Below are 16915 nucleotides of genomic sequence, written 5' to 3'. Positions count from 1 at the left end.
ATATAGATAGATAGATAGATAGATAGATAGATAGATAGATAGATAGATAGATAGATAGTATAAGAAATGTACAAAGAGCAAGATTCAAGCCTGCTGTTTAGATCATAAACAAGCAGAAACACAAATGCTTCTATCAAATGCTTCTAACACAAATATAGATAGATAGATAGTATAAGAAATGTACAAAGAGCAAGATTCAAGCCTGCTGTTTAGATCACAAACAAGCAGAAACACAAATGCTTCTATCAAATGCTTCTAACACAAATATAGATAGATAGATAGTATAAGAAATGTACAAAGAGCAAGATTCAAGCCTGCTGTTTAGATCACAAACAAGCAGAAACACAAATGCTTCTATCAAATGCTTCTAACACAAATATAGATAGATAGATGGATAGTATGAGAAATGTACAAAGAGCAAGATTCAAGCCTGCTGTTTAGATCACAAACAAGCAGAAACACAAATGCTTCTATCAAATGCTTCTAACACAAATATATATAGATAGATAGATAGATAGATAGATAGATAGATAGATAGATAGATAGATAGATAGATAGATAGATAGATAGATAGATAGATAGATAGATATAGATAGATAGATAGATAGATAGAGAGCACATGAATTTGTTTTCCTGTCTTTTCCTCTCCTTTTCCAGCCTGCTGTTTAGATCACAACATTTATCAGTGATGCAGTGATGCAACGCGACCATGCTAATTTTCGCTAGCAATGATATGGGATTTCCTATATAACATTAGCATCAAGCTAATTGCGCCATATAATTTCTTAGCTTTTCAAACGCGAATTCAAACGCGGAAACAGAAAGTGTTTGATTACAACAAATATTATATAGTATAGTATATGAAATATACAAAGAGCAAGATTCAAACATTTTTATTTATTTTTATTGTTTGACGGGACTCATTAGAGAAACTGTCGTCTCTACGTGCGATTGAATTGTAACTTTTGAAACACGAGTCTACAAATTTTCTGCCGTTTGTTGTAGTATCGGTAACATACAGTCTGCTTGTAACTTCAACTTTTTCGTGAAGTATCACGTTTGGTGTTTTGGTCATATGAGCTTGGGGGTGAGCCAGCTTGTGCTTTGGCAGGCGTATGAGCTGGGGGTGAGCCGCTTCCACCGCATTACCAAGACAATGGGCGTTAATCCCTTCACAGCAGGGGAGTGGGCTACATGGACCCTACCAAGCCCTGTGAAATTTTTCGCTTCTCTAGGAGCTCTAGTGTTAAAGTCTTGCAGTTGATTCTGGAAATCTGCTCATGCATTCCATTTTTTTTCTCCACAATGTGGTCATTTAATGAAATGTACTTCAAATATATAATTTTAACAGAAAATATTTGGAATTAATTAAGGAAGAAAACTTCATAAAATAATAATTAAGTGTGAAAGTGTCTCGCATTGCCTTGTGTGGTAATATTGTTTATACTGTACTCAATGGAAGTTTATTGTTTTTAAAAGGAAATTGGCTTTTTAAAAGTACATGAATCTATCTTAATATTTATTTATACTTTACTGTTTCCTATTCCAGATTATATTGACAGAAAACTCACCTGAGAATCTCCAGTTTACAGTTTGAACTCTTCAGTCCAGCACAGAGCTGCTCCACTCCTGAATCTTGTAGGTCATTATTATTAATCTCCAGCTCTTTCAGTGAAGAGTTTTCTGTTTTTAGAACTGATGTGAGAGATTTGCCAGACTCCTCAGTAAGACGACAGCCAGACAGTCTATAAAGGAGGAGTAAATACAGTATAAAACACAGATAAATCAGATGATGCTGGATTCCAGAATCTGAACTGCTGATTAAAATATCCTCTGTATTTTGGAAAATATGATGAAATGAATTACATGAACAGATTAGAGTGTATCAGAGCAGCCAGTATTTGTATCCATTCCTCACTTATGATCCAACATCACCAAATACCCCCACAATAATAAACCTAATAATTTGCTATAATGTAGTCAAATGTATGTGCACAAGTAATTTGTCATAGGGCAACATGGTGGCTTGGTGGTTAGCACATTTGCCTTTCAGCACTGGGGTCTTGGGTTCAAGTCCCTGTCTGAGTGGAGTTTTCATCTTCTCCCCATGTCTGTGTGGGTTTTTTCTGGGGTCTCTCTGGTTGGGGTCTCTCCTCCCACACTCCAAAAACATGGTAAAATGGCATTCCCTGACAAATTCTCCCTGAGTGTGTAACTGTGTCTCTCTGTTCTTAAAAAAAATTAAAAACCATTGACGTTTAACTTAACCAAAGCTAAGTATTTCAACATGTCTATGTTGTTTGTTCTGAGTGTAGCATGTATAGTTACTAGGGTGTTTCTTATTTTTGAAGATTTGATTTTTGCATGGGCCACCCTGCCATTTGGTTCATTATCATAAAAAAGTAATACCCTTTTTTTTAGAATGATTTTTACATACCTGTCAAGTTTTGTATTTAAAAATACGGGACGTTCCCGGGGGGGGGGGGGGGGGGGGTTGGGGGGGGTGGCTAACGAAAGTTGTTGAGCGGGGGGGGGTACGTAAAATGGACACAGATTAAGTGTTATATCGCCGGTGGATGGCGCCAGAGCTAGCGAACTAGTAACGTATTGAATCATATATCAATCAATCAATCAATCAAAGTTTATTTGTATAGCGCTTTTCACAACACATGTTGTCACAAAGCGCCTTACAGGATTTAAAAGGTTAACAATACTACGGGTCCAGAACCCTAATGAGCAAGCCAAGGGCGACAGTGGCGAGGAAAAACTCCCTAAGATAGTGGGGAATAGGAAGAAACCTCGGGAGAACCAAGACTCAAAAGGGAACCCATCCTCCATTGGGCGGCCCGTTAACACACAGATTACACAAAATACAGACAAATACACAAGTCACACACAAATCACACAATCAGACTAAGTAAAGGTAAAAATGAAAGTTCTGGGTTATGATATTGTCACTGTAAATGTCTGTTGATGAACGCCAGGCTTTCATATATGGGGATCTGATGTAAATAAACTGGATATTTATTTTCGGCGTGAGATATCGGAAATACGGGACAAATACAGGACAAATAAAAATACGGGATGATGCCGGGACAGAGCAGTAAAATACAGGACTGTCCCGGCCAAAACGGGACACTTGACAGGTATGTTTTAGGGGTCGCTACCGACCCTACAGTATTGTGCAAATGTACCCTAAAAATGCTTATGTTGCATATGATGTTATGCAACAAAAGTGGTTGGTGCTTAGCATACAAACCTCTTTTAACTAGTAATTTTTTTTACTTTTAGTGTGCAGAATTGTGTCTATAATGCTTAATTGTTCCTTTTGCAGGTTAAACTAGTGTAACTACTGTACAATGATGGCTTCATCAACCAGTGCAACGATAGCTACCAGAAAGAAAACGGAGATATGGCTTATTAGACAGATGTCCTCTTCTTTAGATAGTGTTATGCTTCCTTCAAAAAGGGAAGTGTTGGCCCTTTTCTTCCATTACAAGAAGATTGCCAAGCAAAGCATTAGGGAAGCATTACATTCCACAGCAAATGATGTTTTTGAAGTTTGATCAAAGGCCCGAATACCAGTGCAATTAAAGAAGCACGTTGTCCCTAAAATCGAAAACATTTACAAGGAATGGGAAAAGTTGAAGAAAAATAAAGAGAATAAGCATTCAGATTATTTGAAACAAAAGGAAGACCAATGGAATGAAGGGTTAGAAGAACTATTCGATATTGCCCATGCCAACGCATTGGAAATGATCACCATTCAGGAGGATAAGGACTTCCTGTTATGCCAAAGAGAGAAAATTCGGAGAGGCAAAATGGGTCCAGTCGATAAGAAATTGGCAAAGCAAGAAAAATTATCAAGAAAAAGACAAAAAGAAATGAACCGAAAAATAAACCTACAATCAAAGTAAAAAAGCATGTTTATTGCTGTCTTTTAAGGCGAGACACGGCAGGCAAAAACATCGTTTTATCATGCACTGGTCAATTTTGAGATTTTAGGCTATTTTGATTCCGTAACATGTCTTCTTTCAGAATATTGGAAAGTAAATGTCCAAAATAAACATTTAGGTCAGGGGTGGCCAACCCGCGGCTCGCGAGCCGCATGCGGCTCTTTGCCTGGTTTCATGCGGCTCCCCAGCCAGTCCGCGGGCTCACCTGCACAAACGGGGCGACACACTGCTACATTTTCGTGGTTAGTTTACAAGCCTAGCGAGCTGCTAATACTTTTAAAACCGGCGTAGTGGAAAGGAAAACACGCATTTGACTGTCTTCACAGCTAATAATTTACACTCGCCACCCCCCCCCCCCCGCTCAACAGATTACACTCGCCCATGTACGATGTGGCTCTTTGCCGTAACACAGTAAGAAAAGTGGCTCTTGGTCTATGATGGGTTGGCCACCCCTGATTTAGGTGTTTATTTCTTTACAGTTTGTCTGTTTGTGCCTGTAGATTTTCCCTAAATTGACAAAAAGTTAGCGTTCTTACGGAGCATGAAACACCGCTCCCGTTATCAGTATCCTGTCATCATGGGTATCGTTGTAAAGCTCTCTTTCTCCTGCACAAAGCTGTCAGATCCAAATATGGTCATTTCCTTTCTATCAGCAACCAATCGTGAAAGAAACAAGGGGGATTTAAATGCAAACTTGAAATCTCATTGGCTGGTGTCAATTTCTGAGTACGTGATTTGTTCAAATGAGTCACGTGGTCACAAGCGCTCACACATCCTGGTTTTGCTTTAGCGCTATCTTTATACTGCAAAAATGCCGAAAGAAGTACGTTGCAAAGCTTCTCAAAAAAGACAACAACTGTCGCTTGCGAGATATAAGAGAAAACCTGCTAAATTAGATACTAAAATGCCTACAGGAAGTGCATCGATGCGTAAACTGTCCATTGGAAATCAGGAGTCTTTAGATAGCGGGGCAGACCACTGCGCAACACAGCAGTGGCTAATAGTGCACGTCGTGCGTTTGAATGAATTGATAAATGGATTAATTTGTCCTAATTGTGGCAGTACAGGCCTTAAAATTAATATTGATCCGCAGAACCACGGGTTCTGCAGCAATTTAATTTTAGTTTGCAGTCTGTGCAAAAGAGATGAGTACCGCAAAACTATTTATACATCTCCCCGTCTTCAAGATGAAAGTAGGAACGACGTTGCATTTGATGTAAACGTGCGAATGGTGCTCTTAGCACATGAATTAGGGTTAGGATATGCGGGACTAAAAAAAATCAGCAAGGTGTTGGGGATCCCTGGCCTTCATCTTAAAACTTATTAGAGACATGACAAGAGAGTGACAGGTATGGAACAGGGTTGAGATGGATGAGACAAGTATCTGATCCACAGAACAACAACAATAATAATAACAATAATAATAATAATAATGCATATTCTTAATAATTTGTGATTTGTTGACATAAAAAATAAATAAAACCTGAGGAGATGAACAGGTAGTGGTATCCTATGTATTTTATTTTAGTGGCAGAAATTGAGAGAGGGATGGAGTCACTGCACAGGACCAGGGAGCAGGTCAGGCAGGCTTATGCAGAAGTAGACCCAGATGTCGCAGAGCTGCTGAGGGAGGATCCAGATGCATTTATTAATATAAGTGTGTCTTTTGATGGCACTTGGCATAAAAGAGGCTTCAGTTCACATTATGGAATCGGTGTGTGCATTGACCTCTTTACAGGACTTGTGATAGACTATGAGGTCATATCCTCATATTGTCATGCATGTGCCCTGAAGGAAAATGCCAAGTGAGATAAAAAAATAACAGAGCAGGAGTTTGATAGCTGGAGAGACCAACACCATGACTGTGCTAAGAACTTCACCGGATCGAGTAAGGCCATGGAGCAAGAATCAGCAAAGAGGATGTGGGCCAGGTCTGTGAATCGCCACCAGCTGCGGTACACTGAGATGTTATCAGATGGAAACAGTGCAGCATTTAGGGAGGTGGTCGCACTGAATCCATATTCTGGGCACAATGTTGTAAAATTGGAGTGTGTCAATCATGCCCACAAGTGAATGGGTACAGCACTAAGGAAATTGAGTGCTCAGGGGAAGTTAGGAGGGAAGGGTGTGGGGAAGCTGACTGCAAATAAATGTAAAACATTACAGAATTATTACAGGGGGGCAATTCTCAATAACCTGGGATCACTGGATCAGATGAAGGCAGCAATATGGGCAGGTCTCCTCCACTGCATGTCTACAGATGAAAACCCCTTACACACCAGGTGTAATCCCTCCTGGGGCTGGTACAGGAAAGCAGAGGAGAATGGAGAAACACCTGCTAGTCATAAACACCACGCAGGAAACTTTTTAGCACGAGAGGTGGGGAAGAAGCTCATCCCTGTGTATCACCGCATGTCAAGTGACAGCCTGCTGCAAAGAATGCAACATGGAGGCACTCAAAATAACAACGAGTGCCTTAACTCTGTTATATGGGCACGGTGTCCAAAAACAGTCTTTGTTGGTAAATGCAGGGTTGAGGCAGCAGCAAGCATGGCCATCTCCACCTTTAATGAAGGTGCCTCTGCCATGCTGACTGTTATGGAGAGATTGTGGCTGCAGACTACAATTATAACAGTCAATGCAATGAAAGAAGCTGATATGCTCAGAATTTCTAAAGCAGAGGCTGTTACATCTGCCAGTGCAAAACGTAGGCGCAAGACTCTGAGCACAGCTAAGAAGCTGAAAAGACATCAGCAGGAAAGGGGTGAGGGACCTACATATGGAGCAGGTATGGACTAGGTTAGGACTGGGTAACTCTTGTGCAGGATAGATATTCAACCATCTAGGGTGGCTGTTCTACAGGTTGCAGTATGCTTGTTCATGTGTTTCCGTTTTATTTGATTCCATTTTATTAGTCATTACATTGTTCTATATATCTGTTATTTGTCCTTTTTTTGTTGGAGATGCTCTAGATTATTGTTGCTAATGATATGATAAGATATTGATGATGTGAATAACGGTTTCCAATAAAAATGTCTGAAATTTCAAAATATATATCTTTGAAGGCCGTTTTCTCAAAATGAGTTTTTTCTTATACTCTGAGCCAGAAATCTCCAGTTCACTTGCACTTACATATATGAAACTTTCCACTTTTATTCATATCTATATTTAGAAGGTTTTTACAGAGGGAATTCTTCATATATCAATTATAGCCTGAATTATGTAACAATTTATGCCTAAAAACATGGCCAAAGTTTTTTTTTACTTATGACAGTATTTTCTGATTTATAAAGCAATAAAAAGAGATATTCAGAATTCCTTCTGTAAAAACCTTTGATTCTAATATGTTAACAAAATGAAACAAGAATTTTGAACCTGACATTATGCATTGTTCAGATTTCTGTTCTTGAAATATATGCAAATTAGCATATATTTAATTAGATAATGCCTAATTTGCATATTTAAACATAAAATTTCAGAAAACATGTAATACAAAAAGTTATTCTCTTAATGTCAGTAATCAATGTGGTAAGTTTCATGGTGATTGCTATTAGATAAAATTTTTAGCCTATTCACCTGTAGTGTCTTGCCTTAATAAATAAGTAGAAATGCAATGACAGAAAATGGATGTTTGTAATGCATGTAATAAGTAAATAAATGTGTACCAAGTAAATGAGTCATTATCACCAGTCTCCATCAGTTTTATGATTTTTTCCTATGTTAATGACTAAGAGCGCATAGTAAAATATGCCTTAAATTTCAATGACTGGTAGTGCCCAGTAAAAATGTTTTTTTCCCCTTGAAATTTTACACATTTATTTTCTCACCAAAATTAACCATTTCAGTGGGAGGCCACTGAAAAAAAAAATTTAACCCCAAATAAGAAACACCCTAATAGTTACCCTTCTTCCATCAGTAGTGGTAATTTTATTTGTGAGAAGTGTAGATTAATCATTAACCTGACACAGAAGATTTAGCGTTTAGAGGAGCGCATCCGGGATCTAGAAAGTCCTGGAGAGTCTGCAGCACCTAGCGTAGCAGGCCCAGTTGGCACAACCGTAGATAGCGAGCCCCCAGCTCCAGCATTAGAGCCCTCACAGCGGGGCAAACAAGTGACGTCTCGGCTGCATAGCCGTAGGGCTGAGTACCATTCGACTCAGGTTCATGTGTCAAACAGGTTTAATAATAATAATGGATGTTTGTAATAATAATGGATGTGTTTATTTTATATAGCGCCTTTCACAAACCCAAGGTCGCTGTACATACATGAAAGGGGAAAAATACAGGGCTTAGAAAGAGTGGAAATATCGAGAAAAGAGGAAAGTCTTGAGTTGAGTTTTGAAAGTGGAGAGAGAATCAGAGGAGCAAATAGAGGGAGGTAACGAATTCCAGAGGGTGGGGGCAGCAACACTGAATGATCTGCCACCCATAGTAGATAGTCTGTGTCGTGGGACGGAGAGCAAACCTAGGGTAGAGGACCTGAGCTGACGTGATGAGATATGAAGGTGGAGAAAGTTGGGAGAGATAGGAGGGTGCAGAGATTTGAATGTTAGGAGTAGGATTTTATAGTGGATGCGTTCTGAGATAGGAAGCCAGTGTAACTGATGGAGGATAGGAGTGATGTGAGCAGATTTCTTTGTGGACATTAGAACTCTGGCTGCAGAATTTTGTATCTGTTGTAGGGGGCAAAGTGATTTAGCAGGTAGACCATAAAGCAGGGAGTTACAGTAATCTAGTCTGGAAGTAATGAATGCATGTACCAGGGTTTCGGCATCTTTTAGTGAAAGTATGGGGCGGAGCCTGGCAATTTTGCGGAGATGGAAAAAAAGCAGATTTACGGATAGAATTTATGTGTGGGATGAAAGTGAGAGAGGAGTCGAATAAAACGCCAAGGTTTTGCACAACAGAAGACTGGGTAACTGGGATATTATCAACAGATAGACTACAGTTGGAGAGTGCAGAGATGGCTGACTTGGTGCCGATGATCATGAACTCAGTTTTAGTAGGATTTAGTTTGAGGAAGTTATTGTTTAACCAGTGAGTTATCTCCTGGATGCAGGACAGCAGTGTGGTAGGAGGGAAAGAGTCAGAAGGGTGGAGATCCAGATACAGCTGTGTCATCCGCATAAAAGTGATAGTTGATGTCAAAGGAGTGGATAATGTTACCAAGAGGAGGAAGTAAGTATGTAATGAATAGTAGGGGACCAAGAACGGAACCCTGTGGTACTCCCTGGGTGACTGGGACAGAAATGGATTTGTGCTTTCCTATACTGACAAACTGAGATCTGTTAGTAAGGTAGGATGAAAACCAAGAGAGCACAGTGCCAGACAGACCAAAACTGGAGAGACGTGAGAGGAGTATTTTGTGATTAACTGTATCAAAAGCAGCAGTTAAATCAAGGAGAAGAATGACAGATGCACGCCCAGAGTCAGAGGACAGGAGCAGGTTATTCAAAACACTGAGAAGAGCAGTCTCAGTGCTATGTAAGGGACAAAATCCAGACTGGAATGTCTCAAAGAGATTATTGGTGGTGAGAAAAGCCTGTAACTGTATGGAGACAGCTCTCAAGAACTTTAGAAATAAAAGGTAGATTGGAAATCGGTCTGTAGGATTGTACGTCAGAACTATCAAGAGAAGGTTTTTTAATAACAGGAGTAATGAGAACAGGGAACATAACCAGTGGAGAGAGAGAGATTAATGATGTGTTATAGGAGTACTTATGTCTGAAAGATAGAGCTTTAGGAGGGAAGTTGGGGCGGGGTCAAGTTGACTGGATGAGGGTTTGGACTTAGAAATAATTTCGGCAGTGTTGCTGATGGAAACCGGAGAGAAATGAGAAAAAAGAGTGTTAATAGGACTGGGAGGAGAGAAAGAGAAGTCAGGGGAGGGTGAGCTAGGAAAACCTTTGTTTATGGAAGTAATTTTATCTTGGAAATGGTTGAGAAAAGAAGTACAGACTTCAGGAGAGGATAAGACTGTGAGTAGGAGGGCAAGAAATTTTGTTGACAATAGAGAAGAGATGTTTAGGGTCATGTCTGGAGCCATGTATAAGGTTGGAGTAGTACAGAGAACGGGCAGATTGTAGTGCAGATTTGTAGGTGAGCATATGTTCAGTAAAGGCCATAGCGTGAACTTGAAGACCTGTTTTTTTCTATAGAGACGCTCAAGGCGCCGGCCGGTCGATTTCAGTGTGTGTAGTTCAGGGGTGAACCAGGGAGAGGTGTGCGTGGATGGTACAGTCCTCGTCTTAAGTGGAGCTAGTGTATTGAGGATGGCAGAGACAGAATCATTATACAAAGAGACAGCATCCTCAACGTTAGATATGTTACAAATCGAAGGGAATAAAGAAGATTTGAGATGTTTGGAGAAGGCGAGAGAATCAACAGCAGAAAGATTACGAAAGGATATTGTCATTTTAGAGGGGGTCTTAGGTATAGGCAGGCAGAGGCCAGCAGTGATAACTTTGCCACACTCAGTGATACACCGACTGAGCGACCTGTTAAAAGAGCTCTGGTTATAGGAGACTCACAGCTCGGACATGTAAATGTAGCAACCCCTGTAGAGACACCAGCAACCATAGTCAAGTGTATCCTGGGGGCTAGTGCACCTGACATCAGGGCTAACCTAAAGGTGCTGGCTAAAGATGGACTTGCTCCCTCTTATATTTCTGATCTCCTTAAAACATACAGTCCTGTTCGTACCCTCCGATCCTCGTCAGCCGGCCAGTTCACTCTCCCTCCAGTCCGATTGTCTACTGTGGGAGCTAGAGCTTTTAGCTACTCTGCCCCGTTTCTTTGGAATGCCCTTCCTACTCAAATCTGCAATATTGACTGTCTATCTACCTTCAAATCTCGGCTTAAAACCCACCTATTCACATTAGCATACTCCTGACTCTTCATTTTCACTTCTCCCTGTATGTCTTATATTTTATCTGGCTGAAAGTATCTGAATATATGTATATCTGTTTGTCTGATTTAAATTTATTAACTGTTGTAAGGTCTCCTTGAGTGCCATGAAAGGCGCCATCACGAAATAAAATGTATTATTATTATTATTATTATTATTAAATACTACAAGACAGTCATAAACTTTGGCACCAATGATGTGGGGTTAAGGCAGTCAGAGATTACTAAAGATAATATTAGGGCAAGACACTACAGGTGAATAGGGTAAAAAATTATCTAATAGCAATCACCATGAAACTTACCACATTGATTAATGACATTAAGAGAATAACTTTTTGTATTACAAGTTTTCTGAAATGTTATGTTTAAATATGTAAATTAGGCATTATCTAATTAAATATATGCAAATTTGCATATAATTCAAGAACAGAAATCTGAACAATGCATAAAGTCAGGTTCAAAATTCTTGTTTCATTTTGTTAACACATTAGAATAAAATGTTTTTACAGAAGGAATTCTGAATATCTCTTTATTACTTTATAAATCAGAAAATACTGTCATAAGTAAAAAATAATCAACTTTCGCCATGTTTTTAGGCATAAATTGTTAGATAATTCAGGCTATAATTGATATATGAAGAATTCCTTCTGTAAAAACCTTCTGAATATAGATATGAATAAAAGTGGAAAGTTTCATATATGTAAGTACAAGTGAACTGGAGATTTCTGGCTCAGAGTACAAGAGAAAACGGCCTTTAAAGATTTACATTTTGAAATTTCATGAATTTGTATAGGAAACCATTGTTTACTTATTCAAAATCTATTCATATCATTAGCAGCAATGATGTAGAGCATCCCCAACAATAAAAGGACAAACAACAGCAAAACAGAACAATATAATGACTAATTTTAACTTCAATAAAACGGAAACACAGTGCACACACTGCAACCTGTAGAACTGTCACCCTAGATTGTTGTATGTCTGTCCTGCACATTAGTTCCCCAGTCCTGTTTACAACCTAGTCATCCATCCCTGCTCCATATGTAGGTCCCTCACACATTTCCTGATGATGTCTTTTCAGCTTTTTAGCTGTACTCAGGTTTGCACTTATGTTTTACGCTGGCAGACGTGTCAGATGTGACAACCTCTGCTTTTGATACTCTGAGCATATCAGCTTCATTACATTGACTGTAAGACTGTGTTCTGCAGCCACAACCTCTCCCTATCAGTCAGCATAGCAGAGACACCTTCACTAAAGGTAGAAATGGCCATACCTGCTGCTGCCTCAACCCTGCATTTACCAATACAATTAAATGTATAGGATATCACTACCTGTTCATTTCAGGTTTAATTTTTTACTTTTACTTTTACATAACATAAAATAGGTATGTGTTTAAAACTTTTATTCATAAAACATTGTATTCATTCACTTTTATTCATAATTTGTATTCTGCCACTAAATAAAAAATCTGTAGGGTAAAAGTAAAACTGACAACAAATTGAAAGACAGGGCACTTTATTAGTCTGTGGATCAGCTTCTTGTCTCTATCTATCTCAACCCTGTCCCATACCTGTATTATTTTTGTACACCTGTATGTCCCAACCCTAACCCTGTGCTAAGAGCATCATCCGCATGTTTACTTCAAATGCCACATCTTCTCTAGTTACACCTTGAAGACGCATAGATGTACAGTTTTGCGGTATCCATCTCTTTCACACAATCAAATTCAAACTGCTGCAAAACCCGTGATCTGATATTAATTTTAAGCCCTGTACCTACACAATTAGGACAAATTAATCCACTAATTAGTTCAAACGCGCTTTGCTATGCGGCGCATCGGTCCGCCCCGCTATCTAAAGTCTACTTATTTCTGAAGGACAGCTGACGCATCGATGCACTGCGTGTAAGCATTTCATTATCTAATTGATTTTGCAAGTTTTCCTTTGCATCTTCTCGCAAATGACAGTTGTTGTCTTTTCTGAGATGCTGTTAAAAGTATTACTTTCGGCGTTTTTATATTATAAAGATACTGAAAAGCTAAACCAGGAAGTGTAAGCGCATGTGACCACGTGACGCATCTGAACGAATCACGTTCTCAGAAATCGACACCAGCCAATGAGATGTCAAGCTTGCGTTTCAATCACCCTCTTTTCTTTCACGATTGGTTGCTGATAGAAAGGAAATTACCATATTTGGACCAGATATCCTCGTGCAGGAGAACGAGAGCTTTACAACGATACCCAAGATGACAGGGTACAGACAACGGGAGCGGCGGTTCATGCTCCGTAATAACACGAACTTTTCGTGAATTTAGGAAAAATCTACAGGCGCATCCAGACAAAGTGTAGATAAATAAACACCTAAATGTTTAATTTGGACATTTTCTTTCCAACAGTTTGAAAGAATACATGTTACAGAATCAAAATAGCCTAAAATGTCAAAATTGACCAGTGCATGATAAAACGATGTTTTTGCCTGCCGTGTCTCGCCTTAAAGAGGTGTGTGAATTAGCGGGGACGATGTCAGACGCTATAATATGCTCTGGCCCCATTCCAGTTCGGCGTGGTGCCAAAACCTACATCAGGTTATGGGCGCTTCACTGCTGGATGTCTAAATGGTGCTCAGAAAACAAAGTGGGTTATATAGACAATTGGACACGTTTTGAGGGCAGGCCTGGCCTTTTGAAGCGGGATGGCATTCACCCCTCTTGGGAGGCTGCTGCTGTCATTTCTAGTAGCATATCTGCTAAGCTTAATAGTGGTAGTGTAGGAGTAGTTAATGGGGATTGACAAACCAGAGCAGAGGCCACGCAGCAGGCAACCAGGCTAAACCGCAAGCTGCAGGGAGAGGTCACACCAGATTGAAACTGTGTCTGTTCCTCGAGTACCAAAAAATTAATGAATGAATCTTCTTTTTATATATCGCCTTTCAGGATCCCCAAGGCGCTTTACAATTTTAACACAGGTACAAGTCTCAGACAACCAATCACACACCAGCGAGAAGCAGCAGCCAATTGCGCACAGAGTACTCTCTACTGCACATATGTCAAGGTCAAGGCCAGATCCGGCCCGCGAATTGATTATCTATGGCCCTCTGGATGATATTTAATTACTATTAGAACCGGCCCGCAGGCCACAGCCGCCCGATGGTGTTTTGCATGCACAAACACTACATTCCCCACAATGCAACGGTAGCCCGCGAAGTTACTGCAACGCACACAAGCGGCGAGGGTTTGTGCGGCGAAAATGACGTAATTGCAGTGGCTCCGCCTGTGCGCGAGGGCGTCGCACAATGTCGATTCGCAAGGTCGTGCACCTCTCGAATTTTGTAACTGCGCGCACCAGTTAAACTTAATTAAGTTAAATATCTATACATATAGTCTAAATGATTCGAAATAATTCGCTTTTTTATTCTATTTTCAAAACGCCCAATCTTAATGTCTTCACGTTCTCTCGTGTTTCATCCTGGAATTACAAGAGGCTTGTATTTGTTAACGTAATACAAGAGAACTGTTCAGTCAGATAGCTATTTGTTGTGAAACGAAGTCGTTACAATTTCAAGCATTTTCAAGCACTTTAGCCTAAATTCCAGCACTTTTCAAACCTTTATTACTTTATTCATTTAATGTACAGGACATGTTTTCTTTGAAGGAAGTTTGTTTTTATCTGTTTGCTTGTTGAAAAATGTTTTCACTTGAAATTACTGACAGATCCATAAGAAAATATTGCTTTATTCATTTAGGCATTAAATAATATACACTGTGTTAGGTCTTGGTTCAATAGGCTATGTGCAATCATTTCAATATGTTTTAATAAACATTGAACCAGTCCGGCCCTCGGCTTGTAGCAAATTTGGTGGCAAACACGGGGAGAACATGGAAACTCCACTCAGATAGGGACTTGAACCCAAGACCCCAGTGCTGAGGCAAAAGTGCTAACCACCAAGCCACCATGTTACCCACCAAAAAACAAAAAACAATTCTCGCAATATTCGTAGACAAAATTTTTATCGATGTTAAATTCAATTATGCTGCCTCTGAGAATCACTTAAATCTGAAAATAGGACTGATAAATATTATATCCCTGTCATCTAAAGCATTACTTGTTCATGAAATGATTACCGACCATAATCTATGCATGCTTTGCTTGACGGAAATCTGGACCCGGCCAGACGACTATATGGCCCTAAACGAAGCGTCTCCCTCTGGAGATTATGATGATTATAGTTGGTGATTTTAACATCCATTTTGAAAATCTACTCTTTTAGCACAAACTTTCAAGCAATTCTTGATACAATGGGTATCACTCAGAATGTTGTGGGTCCTACGCATAATTGTAATCATACGTTAGACTTGGTCTTATCGTTTTATATTAACATATCCAGTTTAGCAGTAGGCCTACTTCCTCAGAGCGAGCCCGTTTCTGACCACAACCTCATAACGCACGAGTTGCGTTTGAACTACTGTATTCATCAGCCACCCCGCTACCAAATTAAATGAACTATAACATCTAGTTCCATAGCTGCGCTCATTGATACTTTATCAAATCTGACAAATAATGAGCCACCTGTAGCTCCGGAATGGTTAGTGTTTTACCGAGCATGTCAGGACTTCTCTTCGCAATGGCGTAACCTTGTCTAAAGCTGTACGATCTGAGAGTCAGTGAGAAAATGGCGCCTTGGTACAATGAGCACATGAGTAGTCTCAAATTAGCCATGCAAATCCTGGAGCGTTAATGGCGAAATTCTAAGTTAGAAGTATATAGATTATCATGGAAAAACAGCCTTATTGAATAAAGACTGTTTCTAGCCTAACTAAGACTAATGAACAAATCAAATCAGAGTGCAGCAGTAACAATTTTATGAAATTCTTTAATGATTTGATAAAATTAGGGAAAATGATTGATAAAATTAGGGAAAAAAATTGTCATACTATCTCAGAGCCTTTCAATCTGCCAATGCACTCTGGTCAGCTCTGATGCTTTTTGGAGTCCTTTTCCCCCAATTGATCGTGAGGAGCTTATTTCATTGGTAAAATCTGCCGAACTCTCCACATGCATACTAGATGCCGTACCAACTCATCCACTGAAAAAATTACTGCACAGCAATGTAGAACCTTTGCTTACTATAATTGAATATTCTCTGAACCTAGGCTTCATTCCCAATTACTTTAAACTTGCAGTTAACAAGCCCCTAATTAAAAAAACCTGGTCTTAATCCCCAGGAACTGTCCAATTATAGGCCAATTTGTTCATATCCAAAATTCTAGAGAAAGTAGTTTCTTCACAACTCTCTTCTTTCTTACAGAGAACACATCAGAGTTATTTCAGTCTGGATTTAGAGCTGATCACAGCACTGAAACTGCACTGACTAAAGTACTAAATGATCTCTTAATATCCTCTGATAAAGGACACATTTCTTTTCTTATACTGTTAGACATTAGTGCTGATTTTGACACCATTGATCACATTCTTCTAAACAGACTAGATACACTACCAATTTGTACTTGTAAATAATGAATGTTCAGAATGTACAAATGTAAAATATGGTGTCCTTCAAGGATCTGTATTGGGCCCCATATTATTCTCATTGTATATGCTACCGCTAGGCACAGTCGTTCATAGGCATGGTATTAGCTTTCATTACTATGCAGATGATACTCAGTTGTATACATCTTCTAATCAGGATGATATTAATACTATTCTCAAAATTTAGAACTGTGTCCAGGACTTAAAAAACTGGATGGCATCTATTTTTCTTCTACTAAATTCCAATAAGACTGAGGTGTTGTTTCTTGGACCCAAAGCTGCTAGAAGCAACGTGAATATGTGCAATGTCACAAAGGCTGCCTTTTTTCATTTACGTAATATCGCCAAGCTGAGACATTTACTTACATTAGCTGATGCAGAGAAGCTGGTCCATGCTTTGGTCTCATCAAGATTTGACTACTGTAATTGTCTTCTAATTGGATGCCCTAAACAGTCCATAAAGAAACTACAACTTGTACAGAATGCTGCCGCTAGAGTCCTAACTATGGCTAGAAAATTCGATCATA

The 16915-nt window shown here is 39.4% G+C and overlaps 1 protein-coding gene across 1 annotated transcript in view; it reads right to left on the bottom strand.

Annotated features, from left to right (window-relative positions):
- Positions 1–16915, bottom strand: part of LOC143499431 (NACHT, LRR and PYD domains-containing protein 3-like) — a 72095-nt gene that overhangs the window by 34909 nt on the left and 20271 nt on the right. Inside the window, exon 5 of the mRNA XM_076994071.1 lies at positions 1572–1745. Within this exon, the coding sequence (XP_076850186.1) occupies positions 1572–1745 (174 nt within the window). The remainder of the gene's footprint in view (positions 1–1571; positions 1746–16915) is intronic.

Source organism: Brachyhypopomus gauderio, unplaced genomic scaffold (assembly GCF_052324685.1).
Source record: "Brachyhypopomus gauderio isolate BG-103 unplaced genomic scaffold, BGAUD_0.2 sc133, whole genome shotgun sequence".
Taxonomy (NCBI): domain Eukaryota; kingdom Metazoa; phylum Chordata; class Actinopteri; order Gymnotiformes; family Hypopomidae; genus Brachyhypopomus; species Brachyhypopomus gauderio.
Note: the sequence above shows the minus strand (reverse complement) of the source record. Positions and strands in the feature narration are given on the sequence as shown.